General features: G+C 31.8%; 1 protein-coding gene and 1 long non-coding RNA gene across 2 annotated transcripts; both read right to left on the bottom strand.

Annotated features, from left to right (window-relative positions):
- Positions 1-16,929: 16,929 nt before the first annotated feature.
- On the bottom strand, positions 16,930-17,611 carry LOC103490322 (auxin-responsive protein SAUR21-like). Its single transcript, XM_008449790.3, has one exon. The coding sequence runs from the start codon at positions 17,369-17,371 to the stop codon at positions 17,117-17,119; it is 255 nt and encodes an 84-aa protein (XP_008448012.1). The 5' UTR covers positions 17,372-17,611; the 3' UTR covers positions 16,930-17,116.
- Positions 17,612-19,651: 2,040 nt separating this feature from the next.
- On the bottom strand, positions 19,652-21,515 carry LOC127151166 (uncharacterized). Its single transcript, XR_007823912.1, has 2 exons — positions 20,624-21,515; positions 19,652-20,535 (listed from the first exon to the last, which is right to left on the bottom strand). It is a non-coding gene; the product is annotated as an uncharacterized LOC127151166 (long non-coding RNA).
- Positions 21,516-22,737: the final 1,222 nt, after the last annotated feature.

The raw sequence follows: 22,737 nt of genomic DNA, 5'->3' as shown, positions 1-22,737 counted from the left end.
AGAAAATTATTGAACTTTTTCTTCAGCTAGATGAGTTCAATCTCATGGCTTCTTCCTATAATAATAGACTTGATTCTTTATGTTTCATCGGATCAAAAGCTTTTGAAAGACTTTTTGCATATTGAATGTTGGTCTATTGGATCACAAAGGTTGTTGGTTGACTTTTTTAATAGACACATCATAAATACTTCAAAGCTAACATAAATAAAATGTAGATTAGTTTAAAGTTCAATTTAGTCATAGAATGAAGAATATTGTGGAATTTCTTGAACAATCTCCATTTCTTTAAGATTGTTCTTGTTGACGCTCTCAAAGAACAAAAGTTTGTAAGCAAAAATTATTCTATTATCCAAAGTATCTTGTTATGTTGTTTGATTTCTTTATTTTTATTTTCAAATTTTTAATAAAAAAAACACACTATCTCGGTGATGCACACGGTCAAGAGAGATCAAGATAAATCCTTCAAAGAACTTTTTAAATTTTGGGAAGAATTTTAGGGCCGATTTTGACCAAGAGATTGACCTCGAGAAAAATAAAATTACGAGTCTTTTAAATCTGTGCTACTTTTAAAATATAAAATCAAAAAAGTGTTATTTCTAAAAAAATTCGTAAAACTTTCATACCTTTTTAGTGCAACAATAGTGTTGGAATTTGAACCTCCCACATCTAAAATGTAGTATCATGCCAATTATTTCTAAGCAAAATTCGGTTTTACAAGCTTCTTAGTGTTTCTTTTTTTTTTTTTTTTTTTGGTAGTAATATTAAGTAACTTTTAATTGAATTCAATGGTGTGACTTAGAACACCTTGGAATTTTAGATAAATATTGGGGTCGTATCTTAAAATTGGACAACACTATTATTGCACTATTTCTTCCCTTTCAATAAAGTTTCTTTTAAATGCTGTTAGAAAGTATTCTTACGTGCATTTTATGAATTATGAACGGTAGTATGTAATTAATACTCAATAGGGCCGCTTTTCATTAAGGAACTATTTGTGTTGGGAGATTTTTTTTTCTAAAGCGAACAAAAAATAATTTAAAATCAACTTTGAGAGGGTTTAAAAACTCATTTAAACAAAATACTTTAATTTAAATATTTTTTTTAAGATTTAGGGTATATTTGAAATACATTTTCAACTTTTTAATTTTAAAAAATAAATTATTTTGAAGAAAAAGATTGAATATTTGATGATCGCACAAAGTGGCTTTTGAACCGTATTTTAAACTTTTTCTATTGAAGAGTTTAAATGAAAATAAGTTTTAAATAAGAAATGGTGGTCATTTAAATTTTGTCACGTCATCACAGTAAAGTTGAGCACATTATGAAAATTATAATTTGGATCAGTTCAATTAAAATTTCTCTAAACCAATCCAATTCAAGTCGGATTGAGATTTGGACCATATAAGATATTGGGCCTAAGCCCAAACCCAAGCCGAACAAACAACTGGTTCCAAGAGCATTTGAAGCCTTATGGAAAACCTCTATAAATAGATCAGGTCTTACTCCTTCATTTTAAGGGAGAGAAGAATCAATGACGAAGTACTTAAGCTTCGAAGATATGAAATAATGGGTTGGAGTTCTCAAAACTTTAAAGTTATGATTGTTCTTGAGATTATTACCTTATGAAAAATTGAATACTTGAAAGGTTAAGGGTTTATTTGGTAGATAATCTAGATTCTGTTGTAACGACCCAACTCCTTATACTAAGTCGAAGCCATTACTAATTTAAAGATAAATAAATTTGTAAAGTTTAAAAATAGAATAAGACGAAAACCTCAAATTTTCATTTTAAAAAGAACATAAACAAGGGAAATATGAAATAAGTATAAAATAAAGTCCTAACTCGGGCCCTATCTAATTTTAAAGAAATAAAATAACCAATAAAGAATGAATTGAAAATGCAATACTAAAATTCGAATTTTGGCATAAGCGGAGGCAAGCGTATCCCTATGGCCCGCCACGATCACTTCTGATCACTCGCCAGCTTGCCCTTGTTCTTACCTCTACCTTTACCTGAAAAATAGAAATGGAAAGAGTGAGCATAAAAATACTCAGTAAGGGATCCACTATTAGTCCCACTAGATGCCTGTTGACTTCCTATTAGAGTCCTGAAAAGTGGTACCCCTGAACTGGCACGTCCCCGAACACGTGCAATTTGTGCCCCCGTAGGAACAAGCTGATCTTTGGTGATTCCCAAGGGAACACCTAAGATGATCGGGCTGTGAGTGGTCCCATCGGATCACTCACGTCATGTCTGTGTCAATGTCAATGTCAGACTGGTAATCTCGTCAGACTACGCAGTCATAAGTGTGAGCAACCCCGTCGGGTCTCTCCATCATGTCTGTGTCATAATAGTGGTAATCCCGAAGGACACCCATGTGGGTACGACTCTAATAAGAAGCTAACATACATCCTACCCATAGCATGTACACAACATCTCATCAATCACATCATAACTTATCATACATGTCATAATTACGTCAAATCATGCTATAACATATCAAACCATAACATATTATATCACGTCATTCTCAACCACAAAAAATATGTCATTAGGGCGAAGGCGATAGCATCGACGTACTAATCACACTAACCATAGAGTCAACCGGTAAGCACAATTTCAATATCCGTCTCTCTCTCAAAACCTCGAGTTATATACTTAGCTATCAATCGTGCGTAACCATATATTCATACATGCGGTCTCTGTAATGTAGTTCAGAAGTCTAGTAGGAGAATCTCTTACCTGGAGATTAGTCCAGTCGAAACTACAGCAAAACCACGCTTCCCAAGTGACAAGATCCTAATAATTAGAAAGACACCAATTTGAATAACCTAACCATCAAACGACTAGGAATCCAAGAATTCAGTCTAAACTACTTACCCAAGTTCGAGATTACAGCAAAATAGCCCTTAACTGAAGAAATTCCACACTCCAACTTCAGCTGGTGCAAATAGTCCTTTAGGAGAAACAATTTAATTTAACCCATAGTTAAATTATTTAAGATCCGAAAAATTTAACCTTAATTGGGTATTCCAAAACCCAATCAACTTAAAAAGCAGGTGAAAAAGATCCAAATAGGCTTGTGGCTCAAAGTAGCTTGACGGCTCGGCTGGATGGCGCGACTCGCGTCTGGAGGAAGGCGCGGCTCGGGTGGAATTCGGCCCACGAAGAAGGGCGCAGCTTGCGGTGTGGAGTGGGCGCACGCGGCACGGCTTGCAACGTGGAGCAGGCGCGGCTTGCGGCGTGGAGCGGACACACGTGGGCGCGGGTCGGGTGGCAACGCTGAGTGGCCGGACGCGCGGGTCAGGGCAGCGATGCAGAGCGGCTGGACGCGCGATCAACGGGGCAGCGACGCGACGGCGGAGGAGAGATGCTGACGGAGACGCAGTAAGTGGCGGACGGTAGGGGCGACGACTACTTGTGAAGGACTCGGGTTCCTTGGCAAGGCAGCGGCGGCGGCAGCCTAGGGTTTCTAAAAGAGAGGATTTTAAGGTTTTCCTTTTTTTTTTCTTTGTGTACAGGTCCCAATGCTCATTTATATAAAAAAAAACAAACCAAAATTAATTGCCCCTTTCCTTTTCCTTATTGGATTCCAAAACTAACAAATCTTCTCTCTCCTCAAATAAATCCCCCCAAATCTTCCTTTTATTTATTTATTTATCCTTTCCCAATTAAATAACAATTATCTTTACCAAATAATAATTATACTTTCCATTATATAATTATTATTTTAAATTTCTTTCTCTCCCTCCACAGAACTTCTCCACCACAACTAAATAACATAACCATACTATCCATCTAGAAATAAATACATTAACCTTATAATATAACCACTGCACAATTAGGCAACTTTCCACAACACAACGGTTGGATATTTTTCAACAAGATCCAATCTTCAAAAATTCGAATTAAAATAGCAAGGTAACACCCAAAATTACAACAATTTAAACTTAGGATAAGTACAAAATAAATTCTTTAAATTTTGGGGCGTTACATCTGTTTTATGTTTTCAAATTTACTGAGTTCAGCAAATATACATTTGATAGAAAATTAAGATTCTGCTTATGAAAAATGTTTTGAGATTCTATGTTTCAAACCATGCAAATTTTGAAACACAACTTTTTTATGTTTTCATTATATTTAGAATCTGAATTTTACATTTTAAAAAACAAAATTATATTAAAAACATATTTAAAAAAACATTTAAAAATACAATATGTCATGTTATAAACTGAATTCATGTGTTTAATATAATATGTATTATGTAATGTATTGTAAATTATATAGTAATACAAAATAATAATTATATAAATTTGTAAGTTAAATTACTTATATGGTCCTATATATGGATTTAAAAGAATAGAATTTAGTCTCTATTGTTTATAATTAGAACTTAGTTTTTTTGGTTTGATAAAATTATTGAAAATAGTCTCGTTCGTAAAGACTATTTGTAAAGGTTTGTTAAATCATAAGTACTATACATTATGTTTTATCAAACTATAGGCTAAATTATAACTTCAAACAATAGGGACCAATATTGCGAAGTACTCAATTTTTTAAACATAAATTATATTCATAAACAAATTAATAATAGTTTGTCACTTTGTTGTTAACTAAATATTAGTGGATAAATAAGATTAGTTTTATGGTTTATAAATACATGGTATGAAACACATTTAAACGTTTTTTTCTTAAAATTAGAATCCAATTTTTTAATTTGCCACAAACACATATCTAAAAATATGTAACGCCCCAAAATCTGAGGAACTTAGTTTTATTAGCTTAAGGGTAAATTTGGAATTTCAGGTGTTATTTAATGTGGAAGTACTTTACTTTATGGAGATTTGATCCCATTGAATATTTGAAAAATATTGAATTGTCTAAATGTTTGGAATTAATGATTGTTTTGGTTGGCCTTAGATTTTTTACGTGGATACTTAGTTAATGAGGTTTAAGGATAAAATAATTATTTGTGAAGACATTTTTTTTAAATTTTTGAAAGGGTATTTGAATTTAAAGGGAGATTTAAGTGATCTAATTGGTTAAATTAGAGAAAAAGAAGAGGAGAATAATATCAAGCTTATTATTATTATTTTCCCTTAAAAATAAGCCTTTGGGACCCGTGCAAGCCATCATCACACTTTTGGAGAAAGAAAAAAAAGAAAAAAAGAAAAGGAAAACTCCCTTCTTGAAAAACCCTAGGCTGCGGCCGCCGTCGATCGCCGCGCCTCCGCCGCCCCGTCTCCGCGTCGCCAGCCGTTCGTTCCCCGTAAATCAAAAACCCGAGTCGTGCAGTCGATCGGGCAGCCGAGCGAAACGCTCCGTCGATCGCGCCTCAAGTCGCCCGACTTTCACCGCTCCGTCTCTGCGTCTCCTTCCCGTCCAGAAGCCGTCGCCGAGCGGCCGCGCTCTGTCTCTGCCCTCGCCTGAACCCGAAGATGCGACCCGCGCATCCGCAAGTCCACTACCATCCGAAGTCGACCCGACCCATGCCTCTCCCTCAGGACTCGAGCCGCCCTTTCGTGTCGAGCCACACGCGGGTCGCGCCTGCCCTATAGCCTAGCCGCACGCCAAATGAGCCGCGCGCGCCCTGTCGAGCCGCGCGCCTCCTCTGCAAGCCGCGTCCGCGCTTGCGCCAGTATCCGTGAGCCGAATCTTCCAGCCGAGCCGCCAGTTGATTTTTGCCTCTCCAGCCGAGCCAATTGAGCCGCCCAACTCCCTTTTAGCCCTGTTTTGACTCACATTTTTCGGTAAGCCTCAGTAGGTTGATTTTGATTTTAACCTATCCAACTAAGATTATTTTGACCCTAACTAATTTGGTTGTTGGATTAAATTGACTTAGTTAATTGGAAGCCAAGCTGGGAACTTGTCCAACTAAGTCCAAACCGAGCCCGAACTTGATCTTGGGTAAGTCACCTCAAGTGAGTTTTGACCAATTTCCCTTGAGGGTAAATTACTAAATTGTGGATTTTTTATCCTTTAGAACTTTCGTCGCTTGGGGGAGCGTGTTGTTACTGCTAGGACTTGTCAAGTAATCTTCAGGTAAGAAATTCTCCTACTAGACCTTCGTTTTACATCAAAGAAACTGCATGTTTGAATTTATGGTTACGTATTGATGATGGCTAAGTACCCATCTTGGGATTGTAGAGAGAGAGAGAAAGATAGATTGGCCATTTTGCCTGGTGATTTACTTCATGGTTAGCGTAAATAGTATGTCAATGTTACTGTCTTCATTCTAGAGACATAGTAGTAGTTGAGGATGACGGATATGATGTGTTAGGGTTGGTACGTTATGGTTGATATGTTATGGCATGAACTGATGGAACTATGTTATGCATGACAAGTTATGATGTGATTGAGGAGATGTCGTGTACATGCGATGTGCAGGGTGTACGTTAGCTTCTTATTATAGTCGTACCCACATGGGTGTCCTTCGGGATCACCACCTTTATGACACAGACATGATGGAGAGGCCCGACGGGGTCGCTCCTACTTATGACTGTGTAGTCTGACGGGATTACCAGTCTGACATTGACATTGACATAGACATGACGTGAGTGATCCGACCGGACCGCTCACAGCCCGAGCATCTTAGGTATTCCCTTGGGAATTACCAAGGACCAACTTGTCCCTACGGGGGCACATGTTGGGGGACGTGCCAGTTCAGGGGTACCACTTTCAGGACTCTAATAAGGAGTTGACAGGCACCTAGTGGCAGTAGGGGGTCCCTTACTGAGTATTTTTATGCTCACTCTTTCCATTTCCATTTTTTTCAGGCAGAGGCAGAGGTAGGAACAAGGGCAAGCTGGCGAGTGACCAGAAGTGATCGTGGTGGGCCATAGGGACACGCTTGCTTCCGCTTGTGTCAAAGTTGGATTTTAGTATTGCATTTCAGTTTTTCGTTTATTTTATTGGTTATTTTATTTTGTTAAAAGTAGATAGGGCCTGAGTTAGGACTTTGTTTTATACTTATTTCACATTTTCTTTGTTAAACATTTTTTTGGTTATTTGAAAACTGGAGGTTTTGACTTGTTCTATTTTCGAAAATTTACAAACTTATATGTTCATTTAAATAGTAATGACTTCGACTTAGTATAAGGAGTTGGGTCGTTACAAAATATAAAATATAACTATGTTTTCATTGAATCCTTGTTTTCAAATTTCTGTTTTCAGATTCTCCATCAAGTAAGCCCAAACACATATCACATGTTGCCACAAACCAAAAAGCATGTGACTAACGCTTAGAATACACTGTTTTATTTATCTTAGCATAATGTCATTTTGCTATTTAACATGTTTAAATTATTGTTTTATAGGTTCAAAGAGCACAATATATAAAATCCAATAATAAATAGAAAAATGAAGCTTAAACGAATCATTTTAGACAAAAAATGAAGAACAGAACGAATCGAGACCAAAACAAAGCTAAAATAGGAAAATTACGAAGTTCAGGTGAGTGTTGGCGTTGCCAACGCTGCACTATAAGCGTTGCGACCCATGAGAACAACATGAGGTAGGCTACAAAAGAGAAGAACATGGCGAGGTTACTCATAGGCATCAGGGTGCTAAGCGGTAGATAGACCGAAGTGGTGAGCAGCAGACGCAAGTGGAATTATAGCAATGCGACGCTAGCTCTACATCCAACGACTATAAATACAACCTCATTTTGTCAAAATCACTCCAAACCTCTCTCTTCACTGATTTCTCTCCTCCTTCTCTCTTCTTTCTTTATATTATAAGCAATTTAAGGTTTCTTCACGTACAATCCCTACGTCCACTAATACATTTAAGGTAAGAGAAATTATTATAATTTTTTTCTAGACATGGAATTAGGAGAAAAATTCATCTTATTATAAGTTAATTTAAATCGTACTTTAACTTAAATTTGTATGGTATATATTTGAGTTTTGAACAAATTAAATAGAATTAGAAATTTTAATGTTTAGTTAGATGTTTTTATATTAGCTCTTTTTAATTTAAGTAAATCAATATGATAAATAAATTTATTAAGCTAATTATTAAGATATTAATACAACCTAATGTTCTTAATTAAAAAGGTCGTGCAGTTGAAATTTGAATCTACTCCAAACAAAATGGATAAATAAAGTCAAAATTATAGATAGGTAAACATCCATATTAGCAAACATGTGTCAAACACATTTGATAGACAATTGACACACTACAACAAATTTGTACTTTATAATTATCCATATGCTCGTTTAATACTTTTTTCTTTTTCACTTTTATTGAAACATAAAATGACAAGGATATATATTGTTGGTCATAGAGTCCGAAAACTATGACAAGAACATTCATCGTTGCAATAGTTTCTCGAGGTACGATGAAAGCAAGTTATGATGATTCAATTATATATATCAAACAATTTGTATGTGGTAGTTGCAAAATTTTGTAAGTCAATACAATTATAACAATTGATTTCTAATAATGTCAACTCATGACCATCATCATTGGAAGTGCCTATCATTGTATAAACAATAATTACCGGTCAATTTTCTTAAACTTTTAGAAAAAGAGAAATTTTTATTTTAGATGACTCGCAAAGAAAAACGACGTAGAAAAATTCAAAGTAAGGAAAAAGAAAGAACATGTCTCTCCTGTTCCCATGTTGTATCATGTTACCAAGGGAAGCATAAGAGCTAATTAGCAGTCTCCAAAAGGAAAATGATAGGACAAGGATTGTGCATATTGAATGCAATTCCATCCATATTCATCACAAAAGGTGGAGAAAATCAAGCTAAATTAGTAGACTTTGAACCCTAAATTGACTTGGAATAAAAGTGCTTTTAATTAGGGCTCCATAAAATTGGACCCACCTTCATAACCTATATTTGAGGCTCCTATGTGATGGAAGGGTTGAACTTGACATCCCATTTAAGGCACCTAACACCACTTTTCTTTTCTTTTCTTTTTTAAGGGATTAAGGTAATTTCATTTTTGGCCAGACATGTCTATTTTATCATAGAAAACTTGAAAATATATATAAAAAAATATATAGAGAAATTATTATGGATAGCAAAAACAAAAAAGGAAAAATATAGCAAAAAAAAAAAAAAACAAACAAATAAACTAAAGAAAATATAATAAAATTTTCCTATAATTTGTAAATAGTTTCAAGATTTTGCTGTTTTTTAAAATAATAAAAAAATCAAAAAGTACTTTTGATAGTTCTTTGTTTTTATTTTGTCTGAATTTAGTTTTCCAATTTTAGTATATAATATTTTAGGGTCATAAACTTAAAAATATCATTTAATCACGAAATATATTTCATATATATAGTGAATTCTTTTAGATAGATGGATAAATCAATTTGTGTTCCAATTGTGTTTATAAACTACAAAAATTAAGATTTTGTTCGATACACATTTTGATAAAATTGATATTCTAAAAATTCAATTGGTGCGAGAAAAAAAGAAACAAAATTCATAAATATTCATGAAGGGACATATTGATAAAATTGATATTTGACTTTCTTTGAATATCAACATTAAATATAGTGGACACCAAAGTTAAATCCGACCTACTTTCTTAAACGCAATACTACATCCTTCAACAGAGTTTTAACTGTTATAAAACGTGTTGTTATAAATTTAATTTAATGTTGTCCAATTTTTTATAAATATTATAATGAGTTTCAATTTTATATAAATGTAGAGACCAAAAGAATAAAATACTTATCTTTATTATTAATAATATATTAAAAAAAATAAATAAAATAAGAAAAGTGGACTAATATTTGCATTTGTTAGATATCCTATGTAAATACGATATGTAATTAATTCTATTATGGTAATATTATAATCAAAATTATCCAATAATTATTTTTTTGGTGATTTTGTTCAAAAATTCTTCACTTCGTTTGATCTGTCTTTCCGTCTATTCTTTCTTATTCCGTTCATCTTCAAATTTTTCTAGTGAGTAAGAGTTTATGGTTATATACAAAATTTGTTAGAGTATATGAAATATATTATGTAGTTCGTGCTTTGAAAAAATTTTAGGGTATATAAAAAATATATAGTACATTATGTAGTTTCCGGCCAATAAATTAGAGTATATGAAAAAAAATATAGTATATTTTGTAGGTATATGAAAAATATAAAACGTGGGAATGAAAATGTGAAAAAATTAGATAAAAAATATATTGGACGCCGTTTGATCTTCATTCCTTACCACATCCCAAACGTTTCATCTCCCACGCCGATGATGGAATCTCACTCGTTGATTTTGGCTTACATGATGGCTCCTACATTTACATCTTGTTGTCCCCTCGATGACAATGATGGTGATGACATTGAAGCTCGTCGATTCTTTTTTACTTCTTCTTCCGACGTCGGATGAAAATTGATGATGTTTTACATGGTGATGAAAATAATATTGATGATTTATTATACGGTTAAATTTAATAAATAAAATATTTCCATATAAGAAGAGATTTTATTTAATAATAATTACGAATCTACAATAAATGATAACGTAATATTAAATATAATTAAAATTGTATATTAATTATTAGCATGAGTAAGGAAATAATAAATAACATGATAAATTTAATACAATGTAAATAAGGAAATATATTGTATTTGATTTCAAAAATTATTTATAATTAATAATTATGATAAGAATATAATTGTCCTAAAAATATATAAAATCTTAATCAAGTGAAATTTTCTAGTAAAACTAAGTCTTTTTCACTAAATTTGTCTTTCTCTTTTTTTTTTTAATTTTTTTAAGCATGAAAAGAAACACTATTGAGTTTTTTTTTTTAATTTAAAAAAAAACACTAAACATATTTAACAAACTCAACTTTAAGAAAAAGTAATAAATAATAGTCTTTTTTTTTCTTCTTTTTTTTTACTTTTATTCTCTCTCAATATTTATGAAAGTGATAGATACATATTGAAATTGGGCCATTAATATGAAACACATTGGGCCTTGTATAATAACCCAACTCACAATGGTACAAACCTTATGACCTTCTCACTTCCGCAATGATCAAATTTGAAGAAAAATCCGTGAAAACGACGAATATAAGAATAAAAAATAGAAAAATAACAAACTGTATTTTTTTATTTATTTATAAAAACTAATTGCCTGAAGGATTTTTCTACTTTTTTGGTCTGAAATTACTCCTCCACGGGTGACAATTGTCCATATACAAATACAGCGTATTTTGTGAGATCGTAAAATCAAATAAAATATTACATATCACGATTACATTGTATTTGTAAACACACCCACTTATGATAATTATTAACTAAATCAAAAAATTATTATATTGTTCATACATCCCTAAACATATTCAATTGGTTTCAATATCTCTTAATTATCCCGATTTTTACCTTCAATTTAATGAAAAATAACTTCAAATATTTAATTTTGAATCTAAATTTTTTATCTAAAGTATTATAGATTCAAAATTATATAATGCAATAATTAATTATTAGGATAAAAAAATAAGAAATTAAAGAAAAAGAGTTTCAAATATTCATTTTTAAATTTTTGGAATAATTCATAGTGAATCCCTCTCTAAAATCATGGCAAAGATAATGCAATAACTAATTATTAATAAAGACATTAAAAAATTAACGAAAAATAATTTAAAAGATTCAAATTTTAAATGCACTTAGATTCCAATGCTTCCCTAAAATCATGGCAAATATAATGCAAATAATTATCTTTCCTAAATTAGTTAAGTTTAGATTCAAAATTTAACCCTCCCTAAAATCATGCCAAATACAATGCAAATATTAATTATCTAGGAAAAAATGTGGAATTAAGGGAAACGAAATTAAAAGATTCACCGGAAGCAACGCGTGGAAGACCATATTAACAATCAACCATAACGTTGATGGCCGTAGAAACGAAAATTTGAACGAAGAACGAAGGAGAGGATATTATTTTCGAAATTTTAAATCTTTATTGTCTAAATACCTTCGAACGAAAGGTTGAAGAACAAATAGAATGGTATAAAAGGTTGAAGACTGGTGGAAAGAGATCCTAAAAGGGAACGGTTCAAAGCGATTAAGTGGGGAGCGATCTTAAAAGTTTCGGTGGAAAGCAATCGGTGGAAAATGTCGCGCGTATCAGAAGTGCAAAGCGTTTAAAAAAGGAAGAGACAAAGCGATTGTATTTTAAGAAGGAAAAGAGAAGGATTATGATTTTTTTGGAGAAGTGGAGTGTTTGCATGAAGAAGATGTGATGTTTTAGAGAAGATGATTTATTTTGTTTGGGGGAAAATTAGAATATTCAAGAGTGTGCATAGTATGTATTAATTACATGTATTGTATTTAGGAATCTAATTTGTCAATTAAGTAGGGGCATTTAAGGCATAGTTGTCCCCATTTATTATGTAGAAATTAACTGTTTTGATATTTTGCCAATTTAAAAATAAAATTATCATTTATTCAAAGTAAACCTTATATTTTGCTATTTTTCTTGTCGTCCCAAATGAGAATGTATACTTTTTTTAGAACAGTTCACATTATATAAATGGTAAAAATGATTTTTTATTGCTAATATGGCATAATCGAATATATATATATATATATATATATATATATATATATATATATATATATATAGCTATGAAATTATCAAAAATGACTCTATTCCAATAAAATACCCACCTTCCAAATACAATCATTTTAAAACTTCAAAATACTCCATTATTGAATTACTGTTCCTTAAATAAATTAAAGGGTCTTAACTAATATAACCTAAATATGGTGCCTTATTAAAATTTGATTTAATGTTGCCAAATTTTTTGTAAATATTCCAAGGAGCTTCAATTTTAAAGCCCAAAAAACTAAACTACCCATATTTATTATTAATATATTAAAAAAATGAAAAATAAAATAAGAAAAGTTGGTCAAGATTTGCATTTATTAAATATTCTATGTAAATATGGTATGTGATCAATTCTATTATAGTAATATTATAATTAAAATTACCTCATAATTATTTTTCTTTTGGTGATTTTGTTAAAAAAAAAAATTCACTCCGTTCTATCTCTCTCACTTTCACTTTCTGATCTCTCTCGATCCATTCTTTCTTATTCCATTATCTCCTTCAAATTTTTTCGATGAATAAGAGTTTATGGCTATATACAAAATTTGTTAGGGTATATGAAAAATATATAGCATATTACGTAGTTTCTGGTCAAGAGTATATGAGAAAATATATAGTATATTATGAAAAATATATAATATATTATGTAGGTATATGAAAAATATAAAACGTGTGAATTGAAATGTGAAAAAATTAGTTAAAGGAGATTTCTCTAATTGTGTTGCGGATAAAATTGTCAATTTGTAAAAATTATTTAATATAATATCACCATATTAGATTTTACTTTATATCATATTAAAATGATTTCTCCAATAAATGATATTCTAATATTAAATGTAAATATAAATCTGTATTATTTATTACATTAATTATGGAAGTTATAAAATAGATAATAAAGGTGGTATAATATAATTATGGTATTATATTATGTATATTTTCGAAAATCAATTTTACTTATAATTGATGGGAAGGTTAAAATTGTCCTAAAAACATGAAATCTTAATTAAGAAAACAAATGAAATTTTGAGATATTTGTGTAAAATCCTATCTAAATATTTCTTATCAACTCTTAATTTTTCCCTATCGAAACAATCAACCCCTACCTCAAATCCCTAGTTTTCCTCTTGAATTTCTTAATTCCCATCTTCATCCTCTTTTCAAGACCATTACGAACATTTCCCATCTCAGCAACCTACATCATCAAACGCCCAAGACACCAATGGTCACCTACTACTCATCTCAGAGTGGCTCATTGCTTATCGCTTTTTCCATGTTCGCTTACCTACTGTTGTTTCGTCGCTGCTACATAATGGCCCCATCACTCATTTCATCGTGGTTCGGGTTGCATGTAGCAAAAAACAAAAAAACATAATTATTGTAAATATAATGATATATTATAAATGTAGATATCCATAACATACATAGGTTACAATTTTCATATAACTCACATTCAATTCCATATTGTAACATTAATCTCATTGAATTCCATAATGTAACCTATACCATAATATGTCCTATAAATAGAGGAGTGTGGTACCTTTGTAAGACACACCACAATTGAGTTCAATTGTCTTCTCTTCTTCCTCTTTTCTCTATTCTTCTTTTGTGTTCTTATTTAGTTTTTGGTTCTTTATTTCATAACAATAATACATTTGTTTCTTTTACAAAATGCACCACAACCTTCCTAATTTTCCGGTAGATAACTAAATGAATGCAAAAAAGGTGATAAGGCTTCAACTTCATGCGAGGTTAAAAAAATTTAAGGTTTTTCTCTTGTTCTTTTTTAAAAAAATTAGTAAATTTTTTTTTTCAAAATGGTTGGATTTGAATTTGAAATAATAAAAACGAATAAGATAAAATGAAAAGATATATTAAAATTTAAAACAATAAAAGTGATAAACAAATTAATAAAAGATTTAATAAACCTGTATATTTTCAAATTTTAGTTAAATAAACCACAAAGGTGATAAACAAATAATAGTAGATAATTTAAAAAATTAGTTATATCAAAATAAATTTGACATCAAATCTAATATTCAAAATTAAAAAATAGAGCAGGTAATTTAACTCTTTATTCCGTTTAGCTAAAATTTTATAACCAATAGATCAAAATACATTGTATTTCGATAATTCGACTAATTTATTCATGCATTTGATTAGGTTTGAATAACACGCTAGTATTTCAAACTATAATGAATTAAAACTCAAAACAAATAGAATATAGACTAAGAATTAGTTTATTATGCCTTTAAAAATAATAAAAACGAATTATATAAAATTATGTATTTTTGAAATCTAACTAAAAAAATCTAAGAATTAACAAAAGAAAAAAAAGGTTTGATTAGAAATTAAAACTATAACAAACAAAAAAGATTAATTGAACCTATAGTTAATGGTACAACCTGGTTAAATAAAACATATCACACAACAAATATGTTAAAAGATTTATAGATTTATCAAGGTTAGATCATACGACTAATAGATATATTAAATATTATATTTATTAAAAATGTATATTTTCAAAATGTAACTAAAAGAACTTATTTGGGAGATATTTTAGAAATCTAACTAAATAAATATATTAAAGCTTTATTCGAGAGAAATTTTGGAATATAACTAAATCAAAATAAATATCATATCTAATATTGGTTTCAAAATTTTAAAAATATAGAAATTTTTTTGTTGAAATCTGGCAATTTAATCTCAATTCGGTCATATTACAATTCCAGAAATACAATGTGTTTCAAAAATTTGACAACCTTATCCATCTACGGTTATAGTTATAAATTCGAAATACACTGGATTAAAATAAGATTTATGAGGAGATATTTTCAAAATCTAATGAAATCAAAACATACATCATATCTAATATAGATTCCAAAAATAAAAAATAAAATAGAGAAAAGATATGTTAAAATTCGATACTTAAATCTCAATTCGCTTATATTATAATTTAAGAATCAACCGGCACAACTAGGCAATGTTTTAGAAATTTGACTACCTTATCCATATACTTCATTCGAGTTATAAATTGGAGATATACTAAATTAAAATAAAAGAATTTTGAAATACATTGTATTTGAGAAAAATGATGCACCCAAAACTCATGGACAAAATGTAAATATTTAGAAACTCTAATATGAGCGTGACACACTTTTGTTAAAAAAAACTTGTTCCCTTCAATTTTTGTCAAAATTTCAATTTCCACCTCTCCTTCTGCCAATCCTACGAATTTCTCTTTTTGGTACAATAATTTGAATCACTAACATATTTATATGTCAATTGAATTGTGTTAACTTTGTTAAATACACATTTTGATAAATGATAACATGACTTATATCTCAAAATATCTCCCACACTCTTTCGTGTACTCATCTTAATTTCATTTTGGCACAAACTATTAAAATCTTAAACAATCTTTCTATGGTCAATGTAAATGATATTGGAATGATCTTTTATCTCTAAAAGTTAGAGGTTCAATTCTTCCCTTAATAGCTGTTGTACCAAAAGAAAAAACCATCTTTTTATATTACATAAAGTTTTCTGTGAGGTACCGCGTTAATACAGAAGAACTTCTCAATTGTAAGACCATCAAACTAGTAATTGACTTTCAATAATATAAACAGTAAAGTTATTAGTTAAAAAAAGGTTGAGAGCTTATAGATGAATAGGCTACAATGAAGTTTGCAACTTGTAAGAATAGGGATAAACTAATAAATTCATGTCTAAAAAATCTAAATATCTTTTAGATGGAAAGTTGGCAACTTCTCTAAAATTTTGTCATCTAAAAAAAAAAGTATATTTATCCTAAAAATTATTAATTACCTTCCCTACCCAATTTTTAATATTAGTAATTTCGAATATAATTCAATGAGATATTAACTATCGACTCAAAATTAAAATAGTTAAAATTGGTGCACAAAGAATCATTTTTTACATAAACATTTAGAAGTATTTTTAGTTCTTCGTAGATCGTCATTCACTCACAAATATAGTTTTTAATACAACAACTATGGTAATGAATTATTTTAAATAGTCTGTAAAGTAAACCGTAAGATTAGTTGATGGAAAGATTAAAGATTATTGTAATTTGTATTTGATTATTTGGTAGAGTATCAAGAGAACTTCGTAAGCATTTCAACTTCTAAAATGGGACAACCAAATAAATTCCCAATTTCTACTCGATCAAACTAAAAATCTGCAAAAAGAGATCCCACAAATAAATTCTTAACCGTAAGCAATAACAACCCAAAAACTCTTTTTTTGTGGAATATCAAACAATTATGAAAAAATCAATCCCAATTACTACATTAGAGAAAGAGACAGAATCAGAGAAAAGTGTATGATCAGAACGACGAATCATCATTGTGTTGATTTGATTATTGCTCATCTCAAACGAATCTACAATTTCCCTTTCGCAAATCGTCTTCAAAGACGAGGAGGAAGGAAACAAATCGAAATTTCTACTGTACAAAATTGTCATTCATATTCTATCTATTATTGGGTGTTTTTTTTTTCAGTTTCTCATCTTCAACAATTGGCCAAGCGAGAAGTGACTTTCAAGAATACATCTTCATTACAAGGGATCGTCAATCCTCCCATTGGATGATCGAATCCGAACTCTTCTTCAGCTTTACTCAACAAATCTTGAAACGATGGATGCTTCAAGTAAGAAATCGGTATCACATGTCGTCTCTTTTGTGTCTCTCCAACGTAGACAGCCAAAAACCCCTTTGGAACAGTCGATGATGATTTCCTTGGGCTGTTTATCAAACGGAATCCCATGGTATGTATCTTGAGGATTTTGATTTTGTGGGTTATTTTGATTTTTGGTTTTAGCGGATGATTTTCAGCCCTGAATAAAGATCTGGATTTGTGATTTAGAGAAGAAAATTAGTGTGTGCATATATAGGTGAGAATTGCTATGATCTTCTTACTTGAAGTATTTCGAGTGGTGAAGAGGCAAATGGAGTTGGGATATGGATTATGAAGAGCACATGGAATTGTCTTCCAACTTGCAGCTAAGATTTGAGACTGCAAACATCATAGTGTCCATTAGGTGACAAACATTGGTATGTCCTACAAACATAAGAAAATAGCGATACGGAGCTGCCTAAAGATTAGAAATGGACAGTTTGATACCTGGCTTTTTGATTAAGGACACGGTCGGGACACCGGTATTTGGTATTCAACGATGGGGGCGGTCTGTGGAGAGTTTGGTATTGATGTAGACCCTAAGGGTAGAAGGAAACAGAGGCAAAGAAGAAACCCAGGCAAAATGTGGTGTCTAATTTGACAAGAAAGCAGGAGAAGAAGGGAGTGGATTTGGCTTATTCAGCAATTAATAGGGGAGAATAATCCGTGGAAACAAGAAGAGGGGAAATGGGGAAAACAACAAAGATGAAAATGGGAAAGGTTACCTCATTTTGTATTGCGTTGTTTTTGATGGATTGAATGAAAACATTACAAGACAACGAAATATAAGCCACTACTTTTGATGGTTCAACTTGACTGTGTCTGGATTAAAGGATATTTTTTTCTAACTTCCATGTTAGGAAACTCAAAAAGAGGGATTTGCTGATGTCAGAACCTCATGAGAATTGTGTAAAGATTTACCTGAGAAAAGGGAAAGAGGTAACTTTGCTTTTATTGTTGACTTTAATGGATGCATATGTAATCAGTGTTTCTGTTCATATGAATGAGGGCGTTTGTTTTTCCTTCCATTTAATATTCTTGCTGCTAATTTAGAACAATTTAGATAGCCAGAGGAAAGTTCCTCACAACATTCGGATTAGATTGTTAACGAATAACTTCAAGCTATTAGTTTCCAGGTCATCAATGAAAGACCTTATTAAGCTTTGAATTAGGAACAGTTGAACTCAATTTTTGGCTTACATTACATTATAGAAGGAAAAGGCTTTGGTCTTATATTCAATTTAGAAGTCTTTGTTATTGTATTTGTAGGATTGTATGAGAAAGCAGACTTACTTTTTTTACTTCTATTCAACAATACAATACTGTACATACCATACCATACAAATAGCCAGCTGTATACAATAATAAATGCATGATAGAGGGGATGTGAGATGTACAAGGAAAAAGCAAAAAGAAAAAAAGTAAATACCACTATACAATTTTCAATAGGTAATGGGCCTTAAGGATGGGCTTTTACTTATTGGATTTTTACTCACTTATTCAAATTAGATGCTCTTGTTAATATAGGATTGCACAGGAATACACATATGCCAACTATGTATGAACAAACGCTTTTGATCTGCTCCAATTAGGTCACAGAAGTTTTGCCTCCATGTAAAATGGAGAATGTGTTGATCTCTCTTTGATACTCAAATCTTCTTTTAAGAAAAAAAAAAAATCTTTGAACAGCATTTAAGCGTATGGCAATGTCTTTACATTGGATCACGAAGAGAACAAAATAGGGGATATCCTTCAGTTGGTCCCCCATTCCTTTAGTTGGGGTGTTTTCATGGGCTGTTTTTTTTTGTATGCCCTCGTATTCTTTCATTTTTTCTGAATGAAAGTTATTATTTCTCATAAGAAATTGAAGATAATAAAATAATAAAAATTAGGAGAAAGTGTTCTCTTGTTAGCACCGAGATTTGACTTTTGATCTCATTCAATGAATGTTCTACAAAGAATGGTGAAACATATTATTTTGTTTTTTAACACTGAACTGAAGTGGTAGGCTCAATGCTTTGGACAGTTCATATATTTCGAGTTGAACAATTGATGTGCCTTTCCAGTTATCAGTGTTCTATTTTTATGGATTGAGTGGAAGATAGGACACATCAAACTACAGGCTTTTGTGGGAATTGTGGTATGGAACTTGAATTTGAGAAAAATACTTCGTTTAGAAGTGTTAGAGTTCTAATACTGAGTTATTTTATTATTGTAAATATCTTTATTATATTGTCTTTTATTATCTTTTTGTGCTCTCCTACTTAGGTCACTCTTGTACACTTGTATATAAACATCTTTATAGCGAACCTAAGAGTTTTACAAGAAGCTTTTGGATGATATACATACACAAACATACATATACATATATGAACAAGAAACAAGCATCTTCATTAAGATAAGGAAATGAGACTATTGCTCGAAGTACAAGAGATACTAAACATGGGAAGACTTAGAATTAGCAGGTGCACTCGGGTATCTCAACTAGGTAGGCACCCCTTACTCCCTTAACACCATCATCATCTCCAAGAAGAACTAAAACAAACACGACTTAAATTAAACAAAACAATACAATTCAATACAGCCCGGCTATTATAAGTCTATTCTTCTTGTTTTTTTTTAAGTTCATAATCCTAATAGACACTAAAAACATAATACAACCTTAATTTGAAAACCAAACATGTCAAAATAAAATACTAAAAGACTGATGCTACTGCCTTCTGAGTACAATGTAACCAGCCTTGACTCATAGTAAGAAATTGCAGTTACTTGATCAACAATACTAGTGCTCCGGGGAGAGGAAGTTGGCTGGAGTATTCTGCAAAACCCTTGGAAAGAGAGCTCCACATGGATGCACTCGATCGAGTGGTCTAAAGCTTGGAGAACCAAGGAATTTCCTTGTCATGGAAAACTCTTTAGTTTCTTTTGGTCTATACCAATCTAGAGAATTTTGTTGAATATGAAAAGTTGTGAATACAAGAAGACAAATACTGTATTTATAGCGAAAACAAACTAATCCCAATCTTATTCCTAATTAATAAAAGAAAGTTATTCCTAATCCTAAATGATAAAAGAAACTAATCTTAATCCTAATAAACGAAAGAAGCTAATCCTAATCCTAATAGATCGAGGATTTGACCATAATGCCCTATTCTTGCTACATCACTTTTAAACTATAAATCTGCCAACACTGCTTTCACTGCATTGTTCCACAGAAGTTGTGGATTTTTCTTGAGTTTTGGCCCCACCAGAATCTGCAAAACGTTGTTTGTGAAAAATCTTCCAAAAACCCAGCTGATATTGAAGTAATTGAAGAAAAATGCCAGCAATGCTAAACCTTACTTTCATGTTCTCAGGATCTCTTTCATTCAGACGTGATATCAGTTTATTTGTGTCCCCCTCCTAAACTCAGGGCATTACAAGAATCCTAGTAGAAGAGACAGCCGACAACATCAGTGCCACTGTTGCCATTGCCATTGAAGCCCGAATTAGCTGTCGCATGGACGAATGGTTTCGGCAGCTACAGAACTCACTAGCCAGCCTCACTCAGCTGCACTCCAACAATTCCATTTCGTTAGTCGTGCAAGGCTTGCACGTGCCGAAAGCTCCGATTCCTCCATCAAGAGTGCCATCAGCTCCCGTCCAGACAAATCCTCACGTAGCACCACCGTACTGGTGCACTCTTTATACGCACCTGCTTCTGGTATTGCCTAGTTAGTCCACGCACTACTACACACGCTGTTGTTAGGTCCTATCTAGCTGCCAACTTTTGGTTTAGCCATAAATCTCAATGTCTACCTTGGGGTTAACCCTTAAGCCCACTTGACTTTTGAGGTGGGTAAATCCTCCGTGCAGTCACGACCACACGTACAAGGTTTGTCTCCCGATGTGGCTCAGCATCAATTGGACATGCTTTGACAACAAATTGTAGTACTTGAAGCTACACTAGAGGCCCCGCCCCTTCCACCACCCACTTGACCTATCGATGTTTTCTGAGAACCCGGTAACCTCGTTCCACGATTTGCTCTCTTCGTATGCAATTCTTTTTCTTCTCATTCAAATTCTTCTTCAGCCATCTCTTCGTTGGTTAGAATTAGAGTGTGTTTGGTAGTAGCCAAAATCACTTTTTCTCGAGTCAATCATTTTTCTGCTGAAATATGGTGTTTGGCAACCTAATGAAAGTGATTTTGAAAAAATAAGAAATCACTCAAAATTGATTTTTTAAGCATCATCTCTCTAGCGATTATGGAAAGATGATTATACATGAATCACCACCTTATTTTATATAATTTTTTTGAAGTACCCAAAATACCCTTCTATTTAATAAGGAAACTTTTGACCTAATTTCACGTTTTCCTTCTCCATCTTCTCCTATCCATCCCACGCCTCAGCCATTCCACTCGCCACCACATTTTCCTTCTATCTAATATTTTTGTTATATAGTTTGTGTTTAAGTAGATATATATAGTTTAAGTATTTTGTAATAATACAACCATTTTTAGATTGGATGAGATATATGTTTTGAATTTTCTTTTATTTTTAATATGTGCATTTTTTTCCTCACATATCAATTTGCATACAATAATCTAACAATAAAATAAATGAAAAAAAAATTAATAAAATGAGATATTTATTATAATTATTTTTTTGAAAAAATAAACTTCCAAATATAAAAAAACCCTTTTTAGTAATTTGATAGTTTTAAAGTCACTTTTGATATCAAACATAATGGTTGAAAGTTAATTTTAAATATATGAAAATCAATTTTAAGAGTTTGTTACCAAACATAAATTTGATTGTTTAGAAATCAATTTGACAAAATCAATTGTACCTAAATCTTTTTTTCTAAAATCAGTACTCCAACTATCACTTCCAAAGACACTCTTAGAGGTAGATTGGGGTAAAACGAATCTCTAAAAAAACAGAAATTAGTGCATCCTTTCATTTTTTTCTTCAAAGCATTTTGTTAAAAGAATAGGAGACAGCCAAGAAGGATTCTTCCAAGACAATGTTGATTTCAGAATCTAATCCAGATTTTTTAGAAGAAATTTGTTCACAGATTCAAGTTCCCAGCAAAAGTAACAAATCGAAGGTCCAAAAATTTCTCTCTCCATTTAAGTTCTCCGTTTTATCATTGCCCAGCACAAAAGTGAATCTTCAAAGAGGAACTCTAGTTCATACTCCAATTGATCCATCTCATAAGAAAGGAAAAGCCGGTTTTGTCTCCCCATTCAGTGTAAGTAGTGAGGAATTGACCAGGTTGAGAAACCAGATGAACTAGAAAAGCAGAGATCAAAGAAACCAACAGAAGTTGATTTGAATGCTCTGTTTCAGTGTGAAGAAGAACTGGAAGTTGAACAACAAGCACTGGATCATTTATCTCAAGTTCAGTTTTGTGAAGTACCAGCCCATCTGAAGTCATTGGTAACTGAATGTATTCTTATTTGGACTAATAG

The sequence above is a fragment of the Cucumis melo genome, chromosome 1, assembly GCF_025177605.1.
Source record: "Cucumis melo cultivar AY chromosome 1, USDA_Cmelo_AY_1.0, whole genome shotgun sequence".
In the NCBI taxonomy this organism is placed as follows: Eukaryota; Viridiplantae; Streptophyta; class Magnoliopsida; order Cucurbitales; family Cucurbitaceae; genus Cucumis; species Cucumis melo.
This window is presented reverse-complemented; position numbering and strand designations above follow the sequence as displayed.